The 20437-nt window shown below is 37.6% G+C and overlaps 1 protein-coding gene across 5 annotated transcripts in view; it reads right to left on the reverse strand.

Annotated features, from left to right (window-relative positions):
- The window catches only part of dclk1 (doublecortin like kinase 1), a 268527-nt gene that overhangs the window by 56098 nt on the left and 191992 nt on the right, over window positions 1-20437 (reverse strand). For 2 of the 5 annotated variants that reach the window (XM_062974717.1, XM_062974718.1), the window contains exon 6: window positions 17188-17282. In XM_062974717.1, the coding sequence (XP_062830787.1) occupies window positions 17188-17282 (95 nt within the window). Of the gene's footprint in view, window positions 1-505; window positions 6609-17187; window positions 17283-18271; window positions 18604-20437 lie in introns of those variants that run through there. The other 3 variants (XM_062974719.1, XM_062974720.1, XM_062974721.1) reach the window with 3 other exon arrangements.

Consider the following 20437-nt stretch of genomic DNA (forward strand, 5'->3'; position numbering starts at 1 on the left):
TGGGCTTAGTGTACACTAATTAAACCCTAATGAGGTCTTACTCAGCATTTTCTGTAAACTTATCACCTGGAAAATGTTTCCACTTGCTTTTGCATTCAGCGTATCTTGTGGTCAGCAAGGCAACTAAACCAGCAGTTCAAGAAATATATCTAAGCACAGGAGAAAATACAGAAAAAATAGTGCTAAATTGATTGGGAATGTCAGACTATAATTGTAAATTCAGCCCAAATACATCTATATCTCCCCAAGAAAATAGTGGAGGGCATTTTATGTTAATTAAACTCTCCATAAAAAAATAGAAGACAGTATATTCATCAGTATTGATATCCATTCTCTTATTTTTCTTTCTGGAATTCAAGACCAAGGTGGTGGTGGTGGTGGGGGTGGGTGGGTTATAAAATACCAGTGTAAACTTTCCTATTTCCACCTTTACATTATTTGATGTTTCTTTAAAGGATATTTTGTCCTGCCTCTTAATAATAGTAACAACAACAGCAACAGCAGCAGCAGCAACAACAACAGCTTTATTCTTATACCTCGCCACCATCTCCCAAACGGGACTCGGGGCAGTTTACATATGGGACAAAATGCCCGTAGACACAAATACAAATAATCTATCCAGGCAAAAAAAAACAAGGTTAAAACAAAAACATTGTTAAAAATAACAGTACAGTTAAAACCACACATTAAATAAAATATAAGAATATAAAACAGCCATGTAACAAAACTCAGCGAAAGTAGTTGCCGTAGTACAATATGTGTGATCAGGATATACAAGAGCCGGGCATGGGGTAGTGCAAGTATGCATTTAGTAATTACTCACTACTTTCTCTCCCTCAAATTATAGTGTCATTCATTTTCCCCTTATTTCCATTCTTTTAAATCCCATCTACTGTAGATCCACTGAATCAGCAGCAGCATGGTAAATCAACAGTTGTGAATGTTCCCTTGATTTAAGCCTATGTAACTCTACTTTTCTTTTTCAATGATTGCAATGATTGAGTATCCATTTCAGCAGTGCATTTGAAAATTGTAAATGAGTAAGGGAAGAAAAGATTAAAATAACTTAGGACCCAGTCTTGCTGAAAAATGTATTTGTTCATCTAGTGATCCTGTACTTTCTTTCTCCCTCATACCCGCAAAATGCTTCAGACTTCATGTCCCAAATACCTCCCATCACTGGCTATATAAGCTGGAAGTGGAGAGTGTAAGGTTAGGGAAGTCTGAGGATGCATCTACATTTAATGCAGTTTGACACCACTATGATTGACTACCATGACTCAATGCTATGGAATGATTGGAATTGTAGCACTCTTTGGCAGAGAAGGCTGAAGACTTTGTCAAACTACAGCTGTCATGATTCCACAATGTTGAGCCATTGCAATGCTGTGGAGTCATGGTGTCTACCTGCATTGATTCTATTGTGTAGATGCATCCTGGGCTACATGATTACCACTGTCACATATTTACTGTAACGAGAATGTATGCATATAATTAATGAGCTAGACTTAATTCTTATATACAGTAGAGTCTTGCTTATCCAACCTTCGCTCATCCAATGTTCTGTATAATAATAAATAATAATAAAACTTTATTTATACCCCACCACCATCTCCCCAACGGGGACTCGGGGCGGCTTACATGGGGCCATGCCCAAAACCATACAATATGACAAAATATAAAACAACATATCATAACACAATTTAACAATACAATAAATAATAACATACATTACAATCCAAAAATTCAGAAAAAGCAATAAAAACCAGTGTATTACCCAACACAGTTGGCCTTTTAGTAGTCAATGTTGTTATAGTCAACGTTTTCAATACATTATGATGTTCTGGTGCTAAATTCTTAAATACAGCAATTACTACATAACGTTACCATGTATTGAACTGCTTTTTCTGTCAATTTGTTGTAAAAACATGTTGGTGCTTAATTTGTAAAATCATAACATAATTTGACATTTAATAGGCTTTTCCTTAATCCCTCCTTATTCTCCAACATTTTTGCTTATCCAATGTTTTGCCAGCCCATTTATGTTGGATAAGTGAGACTCTACTGTACATCATCACCAAAATCTGAGATTCTCTGAATATTCTAAATGCTTAGGATAAAAGAACCATTGGTGGAATACCAACACTTTGACAAGAACACCCAGATCCAAAACAAGCCTGAAGTAATTTTTATTAGCCTCTTGAATCTTTTTCAAAAACATTTTGCTCATGAAAATAAAGGGCAATTTAACTAGCAAAAATTTTATGTTGCTGTGTTTCTCACTGGAAAAAATGAGGAAGCATGTCTCAGAATATTTTAAAACAGCAGGTATTAACCTCTCTCCAATGTCATTTCAGTAACTCAAGTCTTGTAAGGTTTTTCTAATAGGAAATGCAAGGATGGTGCTTTTGAAAGCAAGCTGATATGTGACTAGAACAAAACTCAAGAATATATTAACTACATTATTTGCCATAACAAAGATATGTGCTAATACGGTTTGGTTAAATTATTATCTCAAGTACCCACTAGAAATGCCATTTTCAAGTATTTTTTTAAACTTAGTACCCACAAATTTACATTTTAAAAAGCCACTGAATGTATTCGTATTTCAACCTGCCAATTAAGATTTATGACTCCCATACTTGGTGACCACAAAAGTGTGTGTATGTTACTGTGGAAATTGATTTTTGTATAGTTTTCCCATTTTCAGAAAAAGTTCACTAAATTTTTAAAACAGATTTTCCCATTTATTTATTACATGACTCACGGCATAAAATCCAGCAAAGGCAGTCAAGTATGGCAAGATTAAACACAAAATAAACATACAATGCATTGCACTGATGGTACAAAAATTGAAAGTGGATTACTTGATTAATTAGAAAAGCAAAACTATTTTCAATTGCACATTATGTAAAATGTTTTACAAATTTTGCAGTTTAAGAATTATATTGAAACAGAGAAAAAGATTAAAAAAGAAAATAATATTTCAAATAACTGTGTATAAAACTGTAAATTTATTTTATCAATAAGCATTCACAAAACTGCTGTTTTCTTTTACTGGACAAGAGAAACCAAAGGAAGATTATTAAACAATGGGAACAACAATTATCACTTTGTAATATCACAGCACACGAGATGGGTACACAATATAACCAGTACATTCTTGTCTATATCTTGCTGCATAGATATTAATTTCAACAAATGCAAACAAAAATGCCCAAATATCTACATTAGGAGGCATTTAAATATGCACACATACATTGTGTGTGCATGCATATGTGTGCGCATAGAATAAGAAGCAGCTTTGAAGTACACAATTCTGGATGCAATAGGAATAGTTCTCTTATTTTTTTCATGCAATCCTGTACATAGGTATACAATCACACTGAGATAAAATGACATGAAACAGCTGTGCATATGGTTAATTTGATAAAAATATCAGTTGCAACAATTGAGAAAAATGATCTCTTAGAACACAGTAAGAGCTTCAGTGCATTGCATATGATTCAAAACAGCTTGGACAAATTACCATCAGCCCTCCACTTTTAAGGGTTTGACTTTTGTGAATTTGAATATTTGCAGATTTGATTCAAATGTTAGCTCTAGAAATGTCTAGGTCTTCCAGTGTAATTCTGTAGCTAGCTTCTGGCAAAATTTATGCTGGAGAATTTAGATAATCCCAGAAAGCTGTTTGAGAAATTATGCAGGTCCGGGGAGGCATGAGTTTGGGAGACTCAACCCTACAAAAGCATCAGAGGATTGTGGCCTTCATCCCAACCATATGGCTGGGTGGAAAAAGAACATGATTAAAATACATCTCTTTTCAAAAGCTGTTCATCAGTACAGATGGAGTAACAAAATATTTTACAAGGATTTGGATCCCTTATCCTTAGCCACTGGCAGAAACAGTCAACAAATACAGTTGGACCTCCATATTTTCTGGGGCTAGGGCTACATGACCCCGTGCAAAACCACTAATAAAAAACACATTATTTTGAAAATCTAAGAAAACACCTCACCCTAATGACCTCTAGGTTCTGCAGCACAACTCTGTGGTCAACTTCTGTTGGAAGGTGACCATAGAATTGTTGGAGAACTTATAATGGCTAGAGAATTGTTCTCTCTATGAATCTCTAGGTCCTCTAGCACAATTCTATGGTCAATATCTGGAGAACATTTAACTTAAAATCATGCTAGAGGACCTTGAGATTTCTCAAGAGAATACATATGAAATCATATCCACAAATAATCAAACCTGAACAAGTGAAAACCACAAATGTGGAGGACCAACTGTAGAGAGGTTTCATGATCACAGCCATTCTATCTAGGAATGGTCCCCTCTTCTTTATTCTAGGGTTATGGGATTATGGGGTGAGATCAAGATCTCATAACATTTTACACTGCAACTATGGGGCTCACAAACTTTTTCTTGTTGCTTACGTCTTTGAGAATTCTGACTGGAAATGTGCTTAGTTAAGTAACAATTTTAAAAATTATACCCTTTCCTACTTAGCAAATCCACAGCCATGAATTTTAAATGCAACAGCACTAAGAATCATATGGTCTTACAGCATAAAGCAAATTTCAAATTAGTTTAAGTCTATAATAGCAGAATGAAACCAAATTAAAGTATTTTTTTTTAACTCACCAATTTGTAGGCTCTCCAAGAGAGATCCTTTAAAAAAATTCATTTTCCTTGTTCTAGGACTAATTGTTCTATGGCATTCCTTCTGCATGTTTCAAAGGTAATGATGAAATGCCTTTCAAAAATACAGTACTTTAATATATAGCTTCTTCTGAAAAGTGGAACTATAAGTAAGCCAGTCCTTCAGGAATTGACTTCAACAACTCATAGAAAATTAACTAATATCAGAGTAAGCTCATTCACAAGGTAACAATACATACCATAAGTTATACTACAAACAGTTTTTTTTATTTGGTGTTGTTTCTTAAAAGAGAGTGCAAATTAAAAATTCTAAATATTTTTAAATGATAAGAAAGTAACATGGCACTCAAAAGGCATTTAGGTGTAGTTGCAACTTTTACCTGTATTGAAAATTAATAACACAAAGGTCAACTGTCAATACAACTGTTTGAAATGTTACACCTAGATATTGTGGTTTACATCCTGGTTAACAAATACTGAATTAAAATCAAGCAAGCATTTATTCAGACCATGATATTTTGCAGTAAAAACACTGATTTCCAGAACAGTAGAATACAAACTTTTAGTACAGTACATATTGTCACAAAGTGGTTGAGCTATCTAAAGACTGAGCCAGCGGAGATTTCTCTTTTAAAAACTACATTTACTTCAGCATGGCTTTTGCAGAAAACATGTCCACCAGATCCTTCTCTTATATAGCTCTTTAAAATAACCGCTGTGAAACCTGTAAGTCTATGGAGAATTTTACTCAAGAATGGGTTGTGCATTTCATTATAAAAAATCACAATGGGAAGGAAAAAAAGACTACAGCGGGGAAATTGCTTTTAGCATTAAATATTTAAATCAACATGGAGATTTAAATTTTCAATAAGGAAATTGGAGGAGAAAACCGGACTCATTTTTTGTTGCAACTGAGCCTTAGAAACCCTGTTCCCATATATACATTCAGAGAAAACATGGAGAAAAAAATCCTTTCAATCCATTACTTCGTGTCATTCATGTATTTTATCAACTTTAACATCATGGTCATTTCTCTTTCCGAATTCAGTTCATGCTATCCATTTTTACTGTAGAAAGAACGAACTAGAAAGCTAACAATATTTAATCAAAAAAGATGCAGAATGGCAGCCTGTGTCTATGCTGGCTATTTTTTCCTTAACATGTTTATGGTCTATTAATTACTCTCCCAGTAAATTTGAAAATTTCCCTTTTCCAATGAAGTTTGTTTTGTAAGCAAGCATAATGCTATGGGTTTGTATCCAATGCTAGAACATGAGGAGGATGGATGTTGATAGGAATTGCCTCAACTGATGTCTTAGACTTTTTGTCCCTCCATCTACCAACTCTGTGACCTACATTAGAGATCCTTCAAGATGCTTTTTAAGAGGTTCAGCCATATTGGCAGATCCCTTGCAGAAATCTCTATTGTGCTCCTACTAATCATGGATACAACCCATACAGAGCACTTAGGAAAATAATAGCACCTTTTTTGCATTATTTTTTCATTTCAAAAAGTATGCACAATTTAATTTTTTTAAAAGCATCCTCTAACATAGTATCTGCCAATTAAGTGCCTCCAGGTGGGCTGGACCACATTTCTCATCATCCTCAGCCAGCATGAAGCATCATCACACTGGCTGCAAATGACAGAGACCGCTAGGTTGAGGAAAACTGCCCTTACTTCTTCATAGAAATCAAGTAGTACCGTATTAACAAAATTGTCATCATAATATAAGAGAACAAACGCCGGTGTTTTAATATCAAAATAGGAAAAAAACACTTTTTGTGCAATTCACTAATATTAATTAGCAACTAACTACATTCTTAAGAAGTGTTAAACTTTCAGCCAGTCACAAACCATTAAGCACTGTTCCATTTTCTGTTTTTACACAGAGTCTCCTACTGAATCCAAATCATCCGAAGAGAGTGGGCGATACAGGTCCTGTAAGATGAAGTGCAGTATAGATTTGTTTGCTGTATTTGATTTCCTGCACTGCAACTTAATTCTCATTTTTTTTAAAAAATCACTGCCCTTGGGGAAGACCCCATCTGTCTATCCAGCAAGTTAAAGTTTCTCTTTTCAAATGAACACAGTTGTACTTTGTCAAATATTTATCATATTATCATCATATTATTATTTTTTATTATTTTACTCTTATTCTGACACTTTAACCAATTGATGATTATCATGCCTAACATTTCTCTTAAAACAGTTCCATATTCTGAGAATGTGCCATAATGATGCCTTTATATTGCTTTTACTTGTTTCTTTTTGTTTCATATAAGGGAGGGGAGAAGCACTGTTAGAAGAATAGCATGGTGGGAAAATGTAGTTTCTGTGCTCTTACCAGTGGTAGCCAAGCAACCAGTTCATATCAGCAGAGGAAAAGAGAGCATGTGCATTTCTGACTCTGTGCACATGTTAAGACTATGCATCTCCATTTGTTTTGCACTCCTACTGCCAGCTTCCTCTCACTGATCAAATAATTTACAAATGCCAAAGGTGTGGGAGTATAATGGGTGGCCTCATTCAATCTATACAGCACAACACATGTCTCAGAGATATACAGTACAGAAAAAAGAGGGAGAGGGTGCTCAGGAGGAATAAAAGAAGAGAGTGATAGCAGCATTATTTTGAGGTGAATTATGAGATGTTTGTTTAGAAGGGATGGAGATAAAAATGCTAATGTGAAATGTCATGCCTTTTCTATGACAAAATAATCCATCTAACTCCCCTAACATTGTTTCAATCTACAATGTGTCAATGACACACTGGAAAGGACATTGAAGACTCACTTGCAGCTTTCCCCAAATTGGGTCTCTCCATATGTTTTGGCCTACAGCAGTGGTTCTCAACTTGCGTTTTGGCCTTCAACTCCCAGAAATCCTAACCGCTGGTAAACTAGCTAGGATTTCTGGGAGTTGTAGGCCAAAACACCTGGGGACGCACAGGTTGAGAACCTCTGGCCTACAGCCTTGGTCATCCTGAAACGTCAGCCATGATGGTTGAGGTTCATGCAGCTTGTAGCCTAAAATCTACTGGAGGGACCCAGGCTGAATCAAAGTTTATTTTCTACTGAGACAGTTTCATTTTCTACAAAAAATTGCACATGTACTATATATACTCATGCATATGTCTAGATATTTAAGGGGGGGGGGGGAACAACCATTAAAATGTGAGTTGACCAGTCCATAGGCCAATTAACATATTGCATCTGAACTCTTATTTAAAAAAAGAATAACCTTTGAATGGCAAAGGGCAAGAGCTTAGTTCATCCTGGGAGAACCTAAAAGAAGCACCAACACTCTCTACCCTTTCTACCGCAGCATAACTTCTGAACTTTCTGAATATCTGAGTGGAATAACGGTAGTGGCCAGGAGCAGCTGGCCTTCTGAATTAGCTTTGCTGCTTTCCTCTCTCTTTGGGATGACCCTCAACTTATCCACTTATATTAAAATCCATAACTTTGCCCCCCAAAAAACTGTCCTCAATTTATACAGGAAATTGACTTATACACAAGTATATACATTAAGTGTTGTTGTTGCTTGTGTTGAATCACTCACCACCCACTGCTTCATTTTCAATTTGAAATTCAGACACACAGGATACAATGCTACATTACAACATGTGGATCTGACCAAAGCTCCGCCTATATCAGAATCATGGTAGAATTTTATAAGAGGTACATAGTTACTTGTGCATAACTAAGTAATGCCTCCTGGCCCCCCAAACCTTCTTTACCAGACACTGAGAAAAGAAGGCCTGTTTTGCTGGTGACTGGGGCAGGGATGTAAAGACTTTTACATGCACACACCCCACTGCCATCAAGTAAGATTGTGATGAGGACCTTTAATAGGGTTCTGCTTCTGATTGTTATAGCGTCCAAGGAAAATGGTGTAAAGCAGAAATAAAATATCAAAACGATTTTTAAATTTCTACTATCGTGTTCAAATTAGCTGTTTATGTAATACTGACTCTGAACAAATAATAATGTCAATTATTCAAACATCAGTATATATAACGTCATAAAGAACATATAGACATGTATATTTCTAGGCTGTGTTATTCAAAATATTAGAGAACCTCTCTCTTAAGAATTTAGTGGAAATTTAAAAATCGTTTTGCTATTTTATTTCTACTTTACAGCATTTTCTTTGGACGTTGACATAGATATATGTGCCTAATTGATGGTCTGACTGTTGCAGCCTCATACATTGGTGAGAAGGATGTGTCGATATCATCCACCTGTGCTCCAAACACCAGGAGAATAGATCTCCTTTTCTCAGTGTGACTGATACCAGTGATAGGTGATGTAGGTAGGTAGAGGGGAAGACAATAGTGCTACATCAATATATATGTTACAGATGTGTAGATCCAGGTTTGTGACCATAACTGTGACAAAAAATTCCTGCAATGTTTCCAATAATGGGTGGAAGAATAACAAGCCCATAACCAGGACACACATAAAATTACGACAACTACCAGGAAAAAATTAATTTAAAGAAGACAGAATTATTAGCCAGATTCTGACTTTTCGTTGATAAGGTTACCCTATGAACCAATGCATTCCGAGTTTTTCTTCTTCTAAGTTGATAGTGGTTCAAGCCCACCTCACTGTCTAACTCTTCAAGGCAGCACTATATTTCTTTTTGGCATTTCCCCATGTCAGAAGTATCAGGAAGTAAGCAAGAGTATTATGCTCCCAACAACATGGTTGGTAGCCCTATATTTCCCACATTTAAGTCTCTTTAATTTTTGTGGCACAAACTTTTTTTATCATGTCAGAAGCGACTTGAGAACATACTGTATAGTGTGAGAGAATTGGCCGTCTATAGAGACATTACCCAGGGGATGCCTGGATGTGTTACTATCCTGCTGGGAAGCTTATCTCATGTCCCCGCAAGCTAGAGCTGACAGATGGGAGCTCATCCCATCTCGTGGATTCGAACCGGTAACCTTCAGGTCAGCAATCCAACCTGCAGGTCAGCAGTTCTGCCGGCACAAGGGTTTAACCCATTGTGCCACCATGGCTCCTGGCACAAACTGGTATCAGAGATAGCTTATAAGGAAGGAATTGTGTTTTTCTTTACACAACAACAACAACATAAATTTCATATGACTAAGCTCTGAAGTAGAATATACAGGATGAGGATAGTAATGGCATTTCATTGCTATCTTCTCAGAGCCACCTTAGATATGGGCAGCTAAGTTAAATATAGGCAATAGAGCTTTCCCGAAGCAAGACCTAAATCAAATTGCTTTGTGGACTACAGTTTCCAGAATGTCTCAGCTAGGATGGTTACCAGCCATACTGGCTGGTTGTGAACCAAGAAAGTTGCTTTCCCAAATTCTGTATCAAGTTAACAAAAGATGCTGGTTCCCTGGACAAGCTTAATGCACCAGTAGATTCTTAATTACTCTCAAGGTGTCTGAGTAGTTGAAATGCTTTTCTTGTCTCTGCCTTTGATGAGGAATGACGGGAGCTGTAGACAAACAAAAACTAAAGAGGCTACATTCTCTCCATCCTTGCAGTAAATTCCAGGTCCCTGCCCTGAGAAGCTAATGACATAATTTTTGAAACAATAAGGATGCACCAAAAGGAAGGAATAAAGACAAAAAGTGAAAAATACATATTATGTTCAGTTACATGTACTTGGGTTTAGTTGCAGTAAGCAATTAGAACAAAGGGGTGATGACAAAGTTTCTTGGAAAATCTGGGTTTTGAAGGGTGATAGAAATTTGGAGAACATGTCAGATAGATTATGTAATGATTGGAAATGGGGTGAGGACCAAATCCATTGGTATGGTGTTCCTAATCAAGAGTTTCTGCAGATAGCCACAACTGTTTTCCCATAATGCCATAGTTTTGTAGTTTTCTAGCTTTTGTGTTCAAAACTCTGAATATCATGGTTAAGCTTTAATTCTAGGCAGGTAGCCCCTGGTGGCACAGTGTGTTAAAGCACTGAGCTACTGAACTTGTGGACCAAAAGGTCCCAGATTCAAATCCCAGGAGTGGAATGAGCACCCGCTGTTAGCCCCAGCTCCTGCCAACCTAGCAGTTCGAAAACATGCAAATGTGAGTAGATCAATAGGTACCGCTCTCGTGGGAAGGTAACGGCGCTCCATGCAGTCATGTCGGCCACATGACCTGGAGATGTCCATGGACTTTGGCTTAGAAATGGAGATGAGCACCAACCCCCAGAGTCGATCACGACTGGACTTAACATCAGGGAAAACCTTTACCTTTACCTAGCAACCTGTAATTTAGTATTTTTGGTCACTTCCTTTTTCCTTTGGCCTTTTTCCACTGTGATAATATGGTCCTAAGAACCTTCATCTTGGCCCATGGAAAACAGTTTGTCTTGGTAGTTTTCAGAATCTGAGAATTCCCTCAGATGAATCTTAAAGTCAAAAGGGCCAGTTCACACTTAGAAAAAGACAATTTAACATGATAGACTACTTCACTCAGTCTCCAGCAGTCATCTACATTAAATATATGAACAAGTCCATTGTGCAGGAGTATCAAACTCATTTTCACCAGCCTTATAGTTGCCTTCAAAGGGCCATTTCTAATTGTAAGATTCTTTGAATGTAACTATGCTGTGCTGGCATTGCAAGTCTTGCAAGCTTTCAATGTGACTGACCAGATTCGGCCTGCAGACAATGCGTTTGACGCATGTGCCATACAGGGTACAAAAAGTCAGGGGCAGCCACTTTTCTGTTACAACAGATAATATGTATGTATTTGGACTCCTGCTTTTCTTCCAAAACATCACTCTTTGTGCAACTTGCAGTCTGTGTACATAACTGCATGGGAAAAGCTGAGGGGGAACTTCTCACCATTTGTGAACTTCCCCGATATACTATAAGAGGAGATAACAGTTCCTGATTCCTACCAATTCCTCATTTTCTGTTCACAATGCCGCAATCAACTTCTCTTCTTTAATTTTATAGTGACAACACCTTCCACCTGAAGAAGCAGACACAAAAGCTAAACTAATTAGGCCTTCAACTTATAATGATGAAAATGTTCAGTAGAGACTTTTAAAATAACCAGAGTTTAGGCGGTTAAATTGGAGTTAATTCTTGACTGAAATACAAAATCACTAATCTTAGATATTAAAGTTTATAAGACTAGATAGGTTTGCTCAAAAAAAACCTAACTATCACGAATGTTGGTTTTTAAGGTTTCCTAACTGTTTTGCATTGCCAGAAGTTCTGAAAATTCACACTTGATTACTGTTAAGACCTTGTTTTGCCTTGGAAAATCATCAGACTAACTGTTGAAGATCAAAACTGTTAGCTTTGAGAACTTCCCTCTCTGTTAAAGAGAGAAAATTCTTAACCCCCCCCCCCCCCCCGGTTAAGCAAGTGAAACCATTGTACTGATATGGGTACAAAATAAGGTGTGCTTCTTGCTTCACAGCCAGCATGGTTTTTGTGAATTCCATACTTTGTACTCTTACTGTGCTCTGTTCCTATGGTTTTGCATCTTACCTAGCAAGGTCTACTTGATATGTACAGTTGACTGCTATTGTTTTCATTTTTGGTTGATGTATCATGTTGTTCTGTGATTTTAGAATTATTTTAAAGTACAGTAGAGTCTCACTTATCCAAGCTAAACGGGCCGGCAGAAGCTTGGATAAGCGAATATCTTGGATAATAAGGAGGGATTAAGAAAAAGCCTATTAAACATCAAATTAGGTTATGATTTTACAAATTAAGCACCAAAACATCATGTTATACAACAAATTTGACAGAAAAAGCAGTTCAATACGCAGTAATATTATGTTGTAATTACTGTATTTATGAATTTAGCACCAAAATATCATGATATATTGAAAACATTAACTACAAAAATGGCTTGGATAATCCAGAAACTTGGATAAGCGAGGCTTGGATAAGTGAGACTCTACTGTAGTAGTTTCTGGTTCATTTTTAAAATGTGCTTTAGTCACATCCTTACTGTTTTAAATATTTTTAATCTATAGTACATATACACAAAGGCCCTGGTAAGCTGAGAGATAGATAAATAAAATTACCTAAACTATATTTCACTGGTGGGCTGTGAGACCTAAAATAAGGTCTGCAAGACATGTGGGGAAATCAGCTCTAGATGATTAAATATGGTTTTCTGTGGGCGAGCAGATGGTGACTACTGGATGGCATATGTTCTGTATCAGAAACTAGAGCTGATGTGGTCTATCCAATGCAATTTTCTGAATTAGCAACCCAAATAACCAAAACAAATCTAAAGTTGACCAAATAGTGATTCGTAACCCTTTTGATACTAATGTTGAAGAGTGGTCCCTGGTCAAGTGGTCCCCGATCAAAAAAAGGTTGGAAACCACTGCTATATTTGGATTTTTCTTGTAAATAAAGCCATCTCCTTAATGTGGTGGCAAATGCATCTTCTATTGAGAACTTTCTGGCCCTAAATCCAGTCCTGGCTATTTAATTACTGTAACTGTATAAAGGAGTTGACTAAGAATCTAGACCACACTAGAAATCATGAATGGATTATGAGTATGGACAGTACTCCTCCCCGTTAATCATGGGTTCATCTGTACCTTAGAATTCTTGCACCATTTTAACTGCTGTGCCTCTATGCTATGGAATCATAGGATATATAGTTTTATAAGACTTTTAACCTTCTCTGCCAAAGAGTATTGGTGTCTCATCAAACTACAAATCTCAAGATCCCACAGCATTGAGGCATAACAGTTACAGTAGTATCAAAGTGCATTCTACAATGCGAATGCACTACATGAGAGCCACATGATTCCTCCCTCAGATCTAGACCAAAGAGTTCTGCTTTAGTAGCTTGGTTTTTAGAGTTCTAGGAGTCCAGTGTAGACCTGGGTTCACTGTGAGTCAAACCAATTGATGATTAGTAGTGTTATCCTGCACTGTCAGTTTAGGCAGAAACCAGAACAAAAGGAGCCAGAAGATTCCCTGAGCTAATATGATAAGATTCCTGCCATGCCAACTTTCCTGTTGAAGATGTAATGGTGGGCAGGGATCCCCAAACTAAAACTGAAATATTGTATTGTTATTTCATGTGGTTTTCCCCCCCATGACAAATAAGATAAATGCAGTGTGCATGGGAGTAAGTTCCCTTCTCTTTATCTGATGCAGCCACAAGATCAGAAGATTTTACTCATTTTTAAAACTGCAATAAAGTATTATCTTCAGACTTGGGCAAACTTTGATTTGTCTCAATGTGTTTTAGAAAAAATGTTTAGTTTCAAAGTATGGCCCTCCACATCTGCAAATTTAACTGTTTCAGATTTGTTTAGCTGTGAATTAGATTAACACTTCTCTAGGAATCCCTAGTTCCTCCAGGGTGACTCCCTGGTCAACTTTCACCAGAAACTGACTATATAGTTATGCTAAAGGACCTAGAGATTCCTAGAGAGAATGTTTCTCTAAGATTCTTTAGATTCTCTAGTGTAACCTCCAGTAGAAATTGGTTTAGGACCTCATTCCATGGATTCTGATCTCCATTTCCATGTGCTCCGAAAATGGAATCCCACGGCCATAACATGATGTTAAGGGCACTTTTGGTTAAAGGCATTTTGAAGTGTCAGGTGCTGCCCGACTCCAAATGAGGGAAACCGGGGGAAAGACGGACCTTGACGGGGAAAGGACGTGGGATGGCTGGCTATATGAGAAGATGGACCTTGGTGGGAGGAAATGGAGTAAGATGGTTCCCCCTGCTTTTCCCAGCTTTCTTCCTGCTCATGGGAGTCACTCTGGAGGGCCAAGAGATTGTTAGAGAAGTGTTCTCTCAGGTTTTAAAAGGAGGAGAGGGTTATTCATGGCTTTTCCACTGTCTCATGGCTCCTGCACTCTGAATCCCACAAAAGTTGAGGGCCTTTTTTTTAGTTGGGTTTTAACTCCAAAGTTGTCTTCCACAAAACTGCACAAGTCTATTCTACTGTTGGCATAAATGAACATTGGTTTCTTAGCTCATCTTACAGTGGCTCAGTGGTGGTTCCAGTGGTTTTTTAGGGAGGGGTGCAATTCTTGGGTAAGATATTCCCAGTGGGCCATCTTATCCATATGGGCACTATCTGCTTCTCTTCATCATTGCCTTACTTATCCATTTATGTGATTCTCCTGGAGGAAAAATAACAAGTTGGGGTTTCCTGCTTGTCTTCCTTTCTTCTCCTACTTCACACTGATAGGTAAACAAGTAGTACATACAATGAGTAAGAGCAGGATCAAAGGTAGAAAGTGATATTTTTATTGGGAAGAGGCCTTGACAAATAAACAGTGGTACTGATTTTAGTATAAGACCTGCTGAAGTTTCTGTACAAAAATACTCACAGCCAAATTGAATAATGTGCATACCATTTCCCTACAACAGATAGGTAAATTAAGCAATTAATTCCATTTATTTCACATCATTCATCCGACTAGGTGCTCATTCAGTTACTGCAGGCCTACATTTACAGCTTCTATAAAATTATTGTACTATGTATCCTCAGAGCATGTCTTGGATTAGTTCAGCCAAAAGATGAAACTAAATGAGTTCAGTCAAAAGATGGACCAAACTGTATTAGTAAACAGAAATGAAAGACATGAGTGTGCTGCATTAAGGGTGATTTTATTGGAATACACGGAGTTCACGTGAATAACACAGATGTCTCTTCCAATTCGTATGCGCTGTTGAGGTATGTGTTCTATGTACAAAACAGTTGAGATGTATACCTTTAGCAAATAATAGGACCAATAGTACTAACATATGTTGAAAACATGAAAACACTTAGTACCATTATTCTGAGTTTTTGACTTTTTTTTTATTTTTACTATTGCATAGTTGCTTTTTTCACCTTCAAAAAGAATACAAAGGAGACCACACAAAAACTTCTCAGGTCTAATATAAGGTACTGATGTCTTTGTACTGTAGTTAATTCATTTCCCGCAGAAGCATTCTTATGTGACATTTACTGCACTTAGCTTTGAAAAAGTACCCTTTCTTTCTTTTTTATGCCTTAGAATTCATGGGTGTCAGTTTAGAAAATTATATTCACGACTCTTAGTTAATTTAATATGGAGGAGGGCATTGGGAGTCTAAGGTTTATTTCCGGCAGTGAAAAGTTTTTCAATGAAATCTTTAAAATGTATTGTCATTTACCTTACTAAAAAAACTTTAGACAGATATATTTCAACAATGCCAAACACAGTGCAACTTTCTTGGTTGTTGCTGAACTTATAAAACATCTTCCTTACAAGAGTTTTGAATTTAATTGTTGCTAGATTCCCAGGTGAAAAGATGAATAATGGCTATTATGATTCCCTGGAAGACAGCCTATCCTTCACTATCCTGAAAGTATCCTTAAGAAACTGTTGAGTGTCTCTCAGACTGAACTGTGTTCACATAGGACAACTGTGAGGCAAAAAGGTTTAAGGCATAATCATAACTCATATGACTGAGAGCCAGCTGACTCAATACTAGGCCTACTCAAGCTTTGTTGAATCCAAACCACTCTCAATTTAGGCATTTTGGAACTTATTTAGGATTACTCTGGCCCTTCCTAACTTTATACTAATGCAGTTACTATATTTCTGGACTAGGGGACATTTGGAACTGGATGACTTAGTTCCTCCTTTGTTCCATTCTTTCTCTATTCTTTTGTTGACCCTTCTTCTGCTCATCTCAGCCAGCAGAGCAGTTGTGATAGCAGGTTCCTCACTCAGTTGTTCTCTGAGATCAGCCAGCAGAAGGTGGACATATGCTGGCACAAGAAACTTCTATCTACTCCCCACCCTCACCTCACATCCAATACAACTTTGAGTTAGGACTACACTGAGCATTATTATACTATACAAAAATACTTTTTCTGCAGCATACCACAATTCCATGAGTGGGTCACAGGAGTTCTTGAGGTGCAAATGTTAAGTTTTTCAAATTAGAAATGTCTTCAAATTTCTCATAAATTCCAAAATGTAAACTCCTGGTTACACTGCAATACGATCATATTAGTTATTACCACTCTATTTCTTGATTTTTCAAAGACCACCACATATGCACAGCATAGTGTTGTCATAAATTGAGATCCCATCCATTCATTTACAATACTTTTTCTTACTCTGATATGCACATAAGCAGCTGAGTACATGGAGATACTGCATTCTGGGGTTTTGGGAGGAAGGACATGTATAACAAGCTGAAGAAATACTACAGACAGTATTTTGATGCACAAAATTAATTTTACCTACCAGTGTAGGAAAACAAATAATGCATACAAATGGAAGGCTGATGAAACCACACAAGTGTGTGCATACACCAATTCTGGAAATAATCACAGAATGTGGGAACAGGAGGAAAAGCCAATTAGATACCTTACAAAGCATAGTGAGGAAATTCCTCACCACAAGAAGTTTCTTAGGTGATCAATGAATAGGCAAAGTATTCCCTGATGGAAGAGTGTGTGAAAACCACTGTAATAGGCAAAGCTAAATAGTGCCAAAGCCTCTCTCTTGGCCAATCTTAAGCCTCACATTTTCTTACCCTCTGCTTCCGCAGGCTTCCTGGGCTGGTGGGTGAAGGGCTTGGAGACTTCCCAGAGCGAGGAGTAGAAAGCTGGCTACCAGGAGTTCCATTGACTAAAAAAACAGATAAACAAATAAAGAAGAATGGCATCAGATCTGTGTAGCACTGCAATATGAACAATTCACACTCTTCCTCCCCGTCTCTCTACGTAATAAATGTTATTTGATCATGTCATTTCGTCTACATATATATGCCCCTAACCTCCACAATGAACATTCAATTAAGGGAGCTTGCAAGTAAATCTGCTTTATAGCATGAGTGTATCAATACTGGCATGCCTTACATTATGCTTAAACAAGTGATCATCTAATTTGTATTCACTCTGTGGACACAACGCTGATAGAATTAAAATTATTGCCTTCAACTGTGGAGCCTTTGTGAATGCAAAAAGAAGCAGAGCCATATGCTTCCTCCCCATGTTTTAGCAGTTACTCTCTGCATAAAATCTTCTATTTCTATGTGGGGGTGGGATGTCTCATGGTGTTATTCATTAGCAATTTAAAATCACTGCTGTAACAGAATAGGGACAGCATATAGAGGTGGTGTTAATAGCAATGGGTTACTCAGTTGCAAAGATTTCTGCATGGTACCTTTGACCCAAGCATTAACCCAGAACTAACTCTTATGGACTCTGCCATTTTTCTAATATCACTGCCTGGCTCTCCTTAAATATGGATGGCTCTTTGAAACTGTTGATTGATACCGTTTTTACAAGCATCCTTTCCATTTCCATAAAATCTATTGTAAAATTGAGAGCACCCCCCTCTCCCCAAGAGCAGTGGAAGGCAAAGCACAGAGAAACTGAGCACAGGATACTAATCATGTACTGACAAAGCCAAAAGAGAAAGCAGAAGAGAGATGGAGAGATTGAAAGCAAGAGAAATGCTACGGAATAAAATGTCTCCTCAGACACAGCACTGCTAGGTTACAAACTATATTCAGCAGCAACAGGGAGGAAAAAAGCAGCCGCTACCAGACATCCAAACTCTCTGCCTTGAATTAATATCTACATGCCAGGATAGCAATAAGGCATTTAACTTACCTTCTATGAGTTCTAACATGGACACAGACTTAGTTTTTAACCTGGCAATGCCAAGCAGGAAAATGCTTGCCTTTGTACTATAGCCAGGCACTAGCAGAAATGGGAAGCGCTGGGATTAGTTAAGGATAGCCAAAGCTGCTCGCAGAGAGAGCTGAATGAGATGCAGGATTCATAAGCCGAAGCCTTTTCTGCGTAAAGGCTGACGTCTTCCGAGCAGCAGTGGGAGGTGCAGGTGCTGTCTTAGGGGCTACATCAAAGGTGTCAATTAAGCACAATGCCACGACTTTAGGATGCTGAGCAACTGCAGCCCCCACTCGGATCTACGAAGCCCCCAAAGCCTTAGTAATCTTATATGCTGCTGCACACTGAATCATAATGAGGTGCCTTTGGGGGCAATATACTAGATGACTCATCTGAAAATCACAATGACAATAACTCTTGTAAAACCTTAGCTGACTGGCAGTCTCACAACTGCTAAACCCATCAGAGAAAACTGGATTTTACAGCTCTGTGGGGTAGGGAGGGTGTTTCTTCCCACCTGCCAAATATTCACAGTGGCAAACACAATGGTCCAGATAGCTTACATGCATGGATTTTTTTAAATTCAGGTTATACCAGGGGAGCATTAAATGATACACTAACTAATGATTACAATACTGAATGCTAAGTTGATCTTTGAACGCCTGTCATTTGCAGTGTATTGGAACAGATATATAAAAGCTTAGCATTAACACAGAACCTCTTGAATCCTGTTGGTTAGTCTGAACTAAAGTAGACCCATTGAATCAATTCTTGAATGGAGAGATGACACATGGGTGAATCCCATTGATTCAATTGATCTACTATAGTAAGTAAGTAAGTAACTTTATTTTTCTACCCCGCCACCATCTCCCAGCAGGAACCCGGGGCGGCTACACGGGACACAGGCCCGAAGATACAGAACAAGTAGATCAGTTAAAACATATTGCAATAAAACACAGTAAAAACAACATTTATACAAAACAGTTACTTTAAACAAAACAATACATTAAACCATAAAACTCAGTTAAAATAAAGTAGGATAAAATGGACCACCAGGTTAATAATGATAATAATAATAATAATAATAATAATAATAATAATAATAATAATAACTTTATTCTTATACCCCACCCCATCTCCCCGAAGGGACTAGGGGTGGCTTACATGGGGCTATGCCCGGACACAACAGCACAAAATCAAAACAAAACAAAAGGTTGGTGGAGGGGATGGCATGGAGGGGCCACTTAAAATAAAGTGCAATAATACAGTTCTAAAGTGCTTAGATTAAGCACTTTGTTGTTAAGATTACCAACAATTTTCATGCCATAGTGAGCCAGAATGATGGGAAATGATTTAACCTGTAATTAGGGATGTCTGTGGTTTTTATAAGCAAGCACATCACTCCAATGGTCTTTTCTATGAACTCATGCAAAGGACACTAGCTTGTAAACCAGAGTACATTTATCAATGAGTATTAAATGTATGGAAATAGCTTCACATAGATCATTCAGAAGAGGCAACAAGGGATTTCAATAAAAGGGGGCTAATAGCAGGGCTACAGCCAACAGCGTAGAACTGCTAAGTCGATCAAACACCTGGGTTTCTAAACAAATGATCTACCATTAAATTCACACAATGACCCATATATGAAAGTGCTTTTAAATATTTTCTCTACCATTAAGTTCACATATTGTAAGATATAATAGCACACATGCACCTTTGAGGATCCTGAATAAAATTACAGTACAGCTTTAAATTGTCCTTCAGTTGACCACCCCTTTCCAGCCATTTCCCACAACACTAGGCAAGAGGCCAAGAGCTTATGGATGAAACACACAGACACATGTCCAGTATAAAATATTCCTAGGTTCTCTTTCTGACATCATTATTTATAAATCTTCTCACATAATCAGAGGTCTACATGAGCATGAAAATCTGGACTTCCCTTGAATAGGCACCAGGCTATTTTTACAAAACTCTATGACTTCCAGTGAGTACTATGGGTTGTCCTGGGTTAAATTTGTTTTTGCCTCACGGCAGGCGAAGTCAAGATATGCTTCAATGTTTGCTTGAAACTACGGAGCATCCTGTGGCATCAGGGCAGACTTGATAGCTGGATCAGGTTCAGTTCAGATGTCCACTGTC

This window comes from Anolis carolinensis, chromosome 3 (assembly GCF_035594765.1).
Source record: "Anolis carolinensis isolate JA03-04 chromosome 3, rAnoCar3.1.pri, whole genome shotgun sequence".
NCBI classification, from domain to species: domain Eukaryota; kingdom Metazoa; phylum Chordata; class Lepidosauria; order Squamata; family Dactyloidae; genus Anolis; species Anolis carolinensis.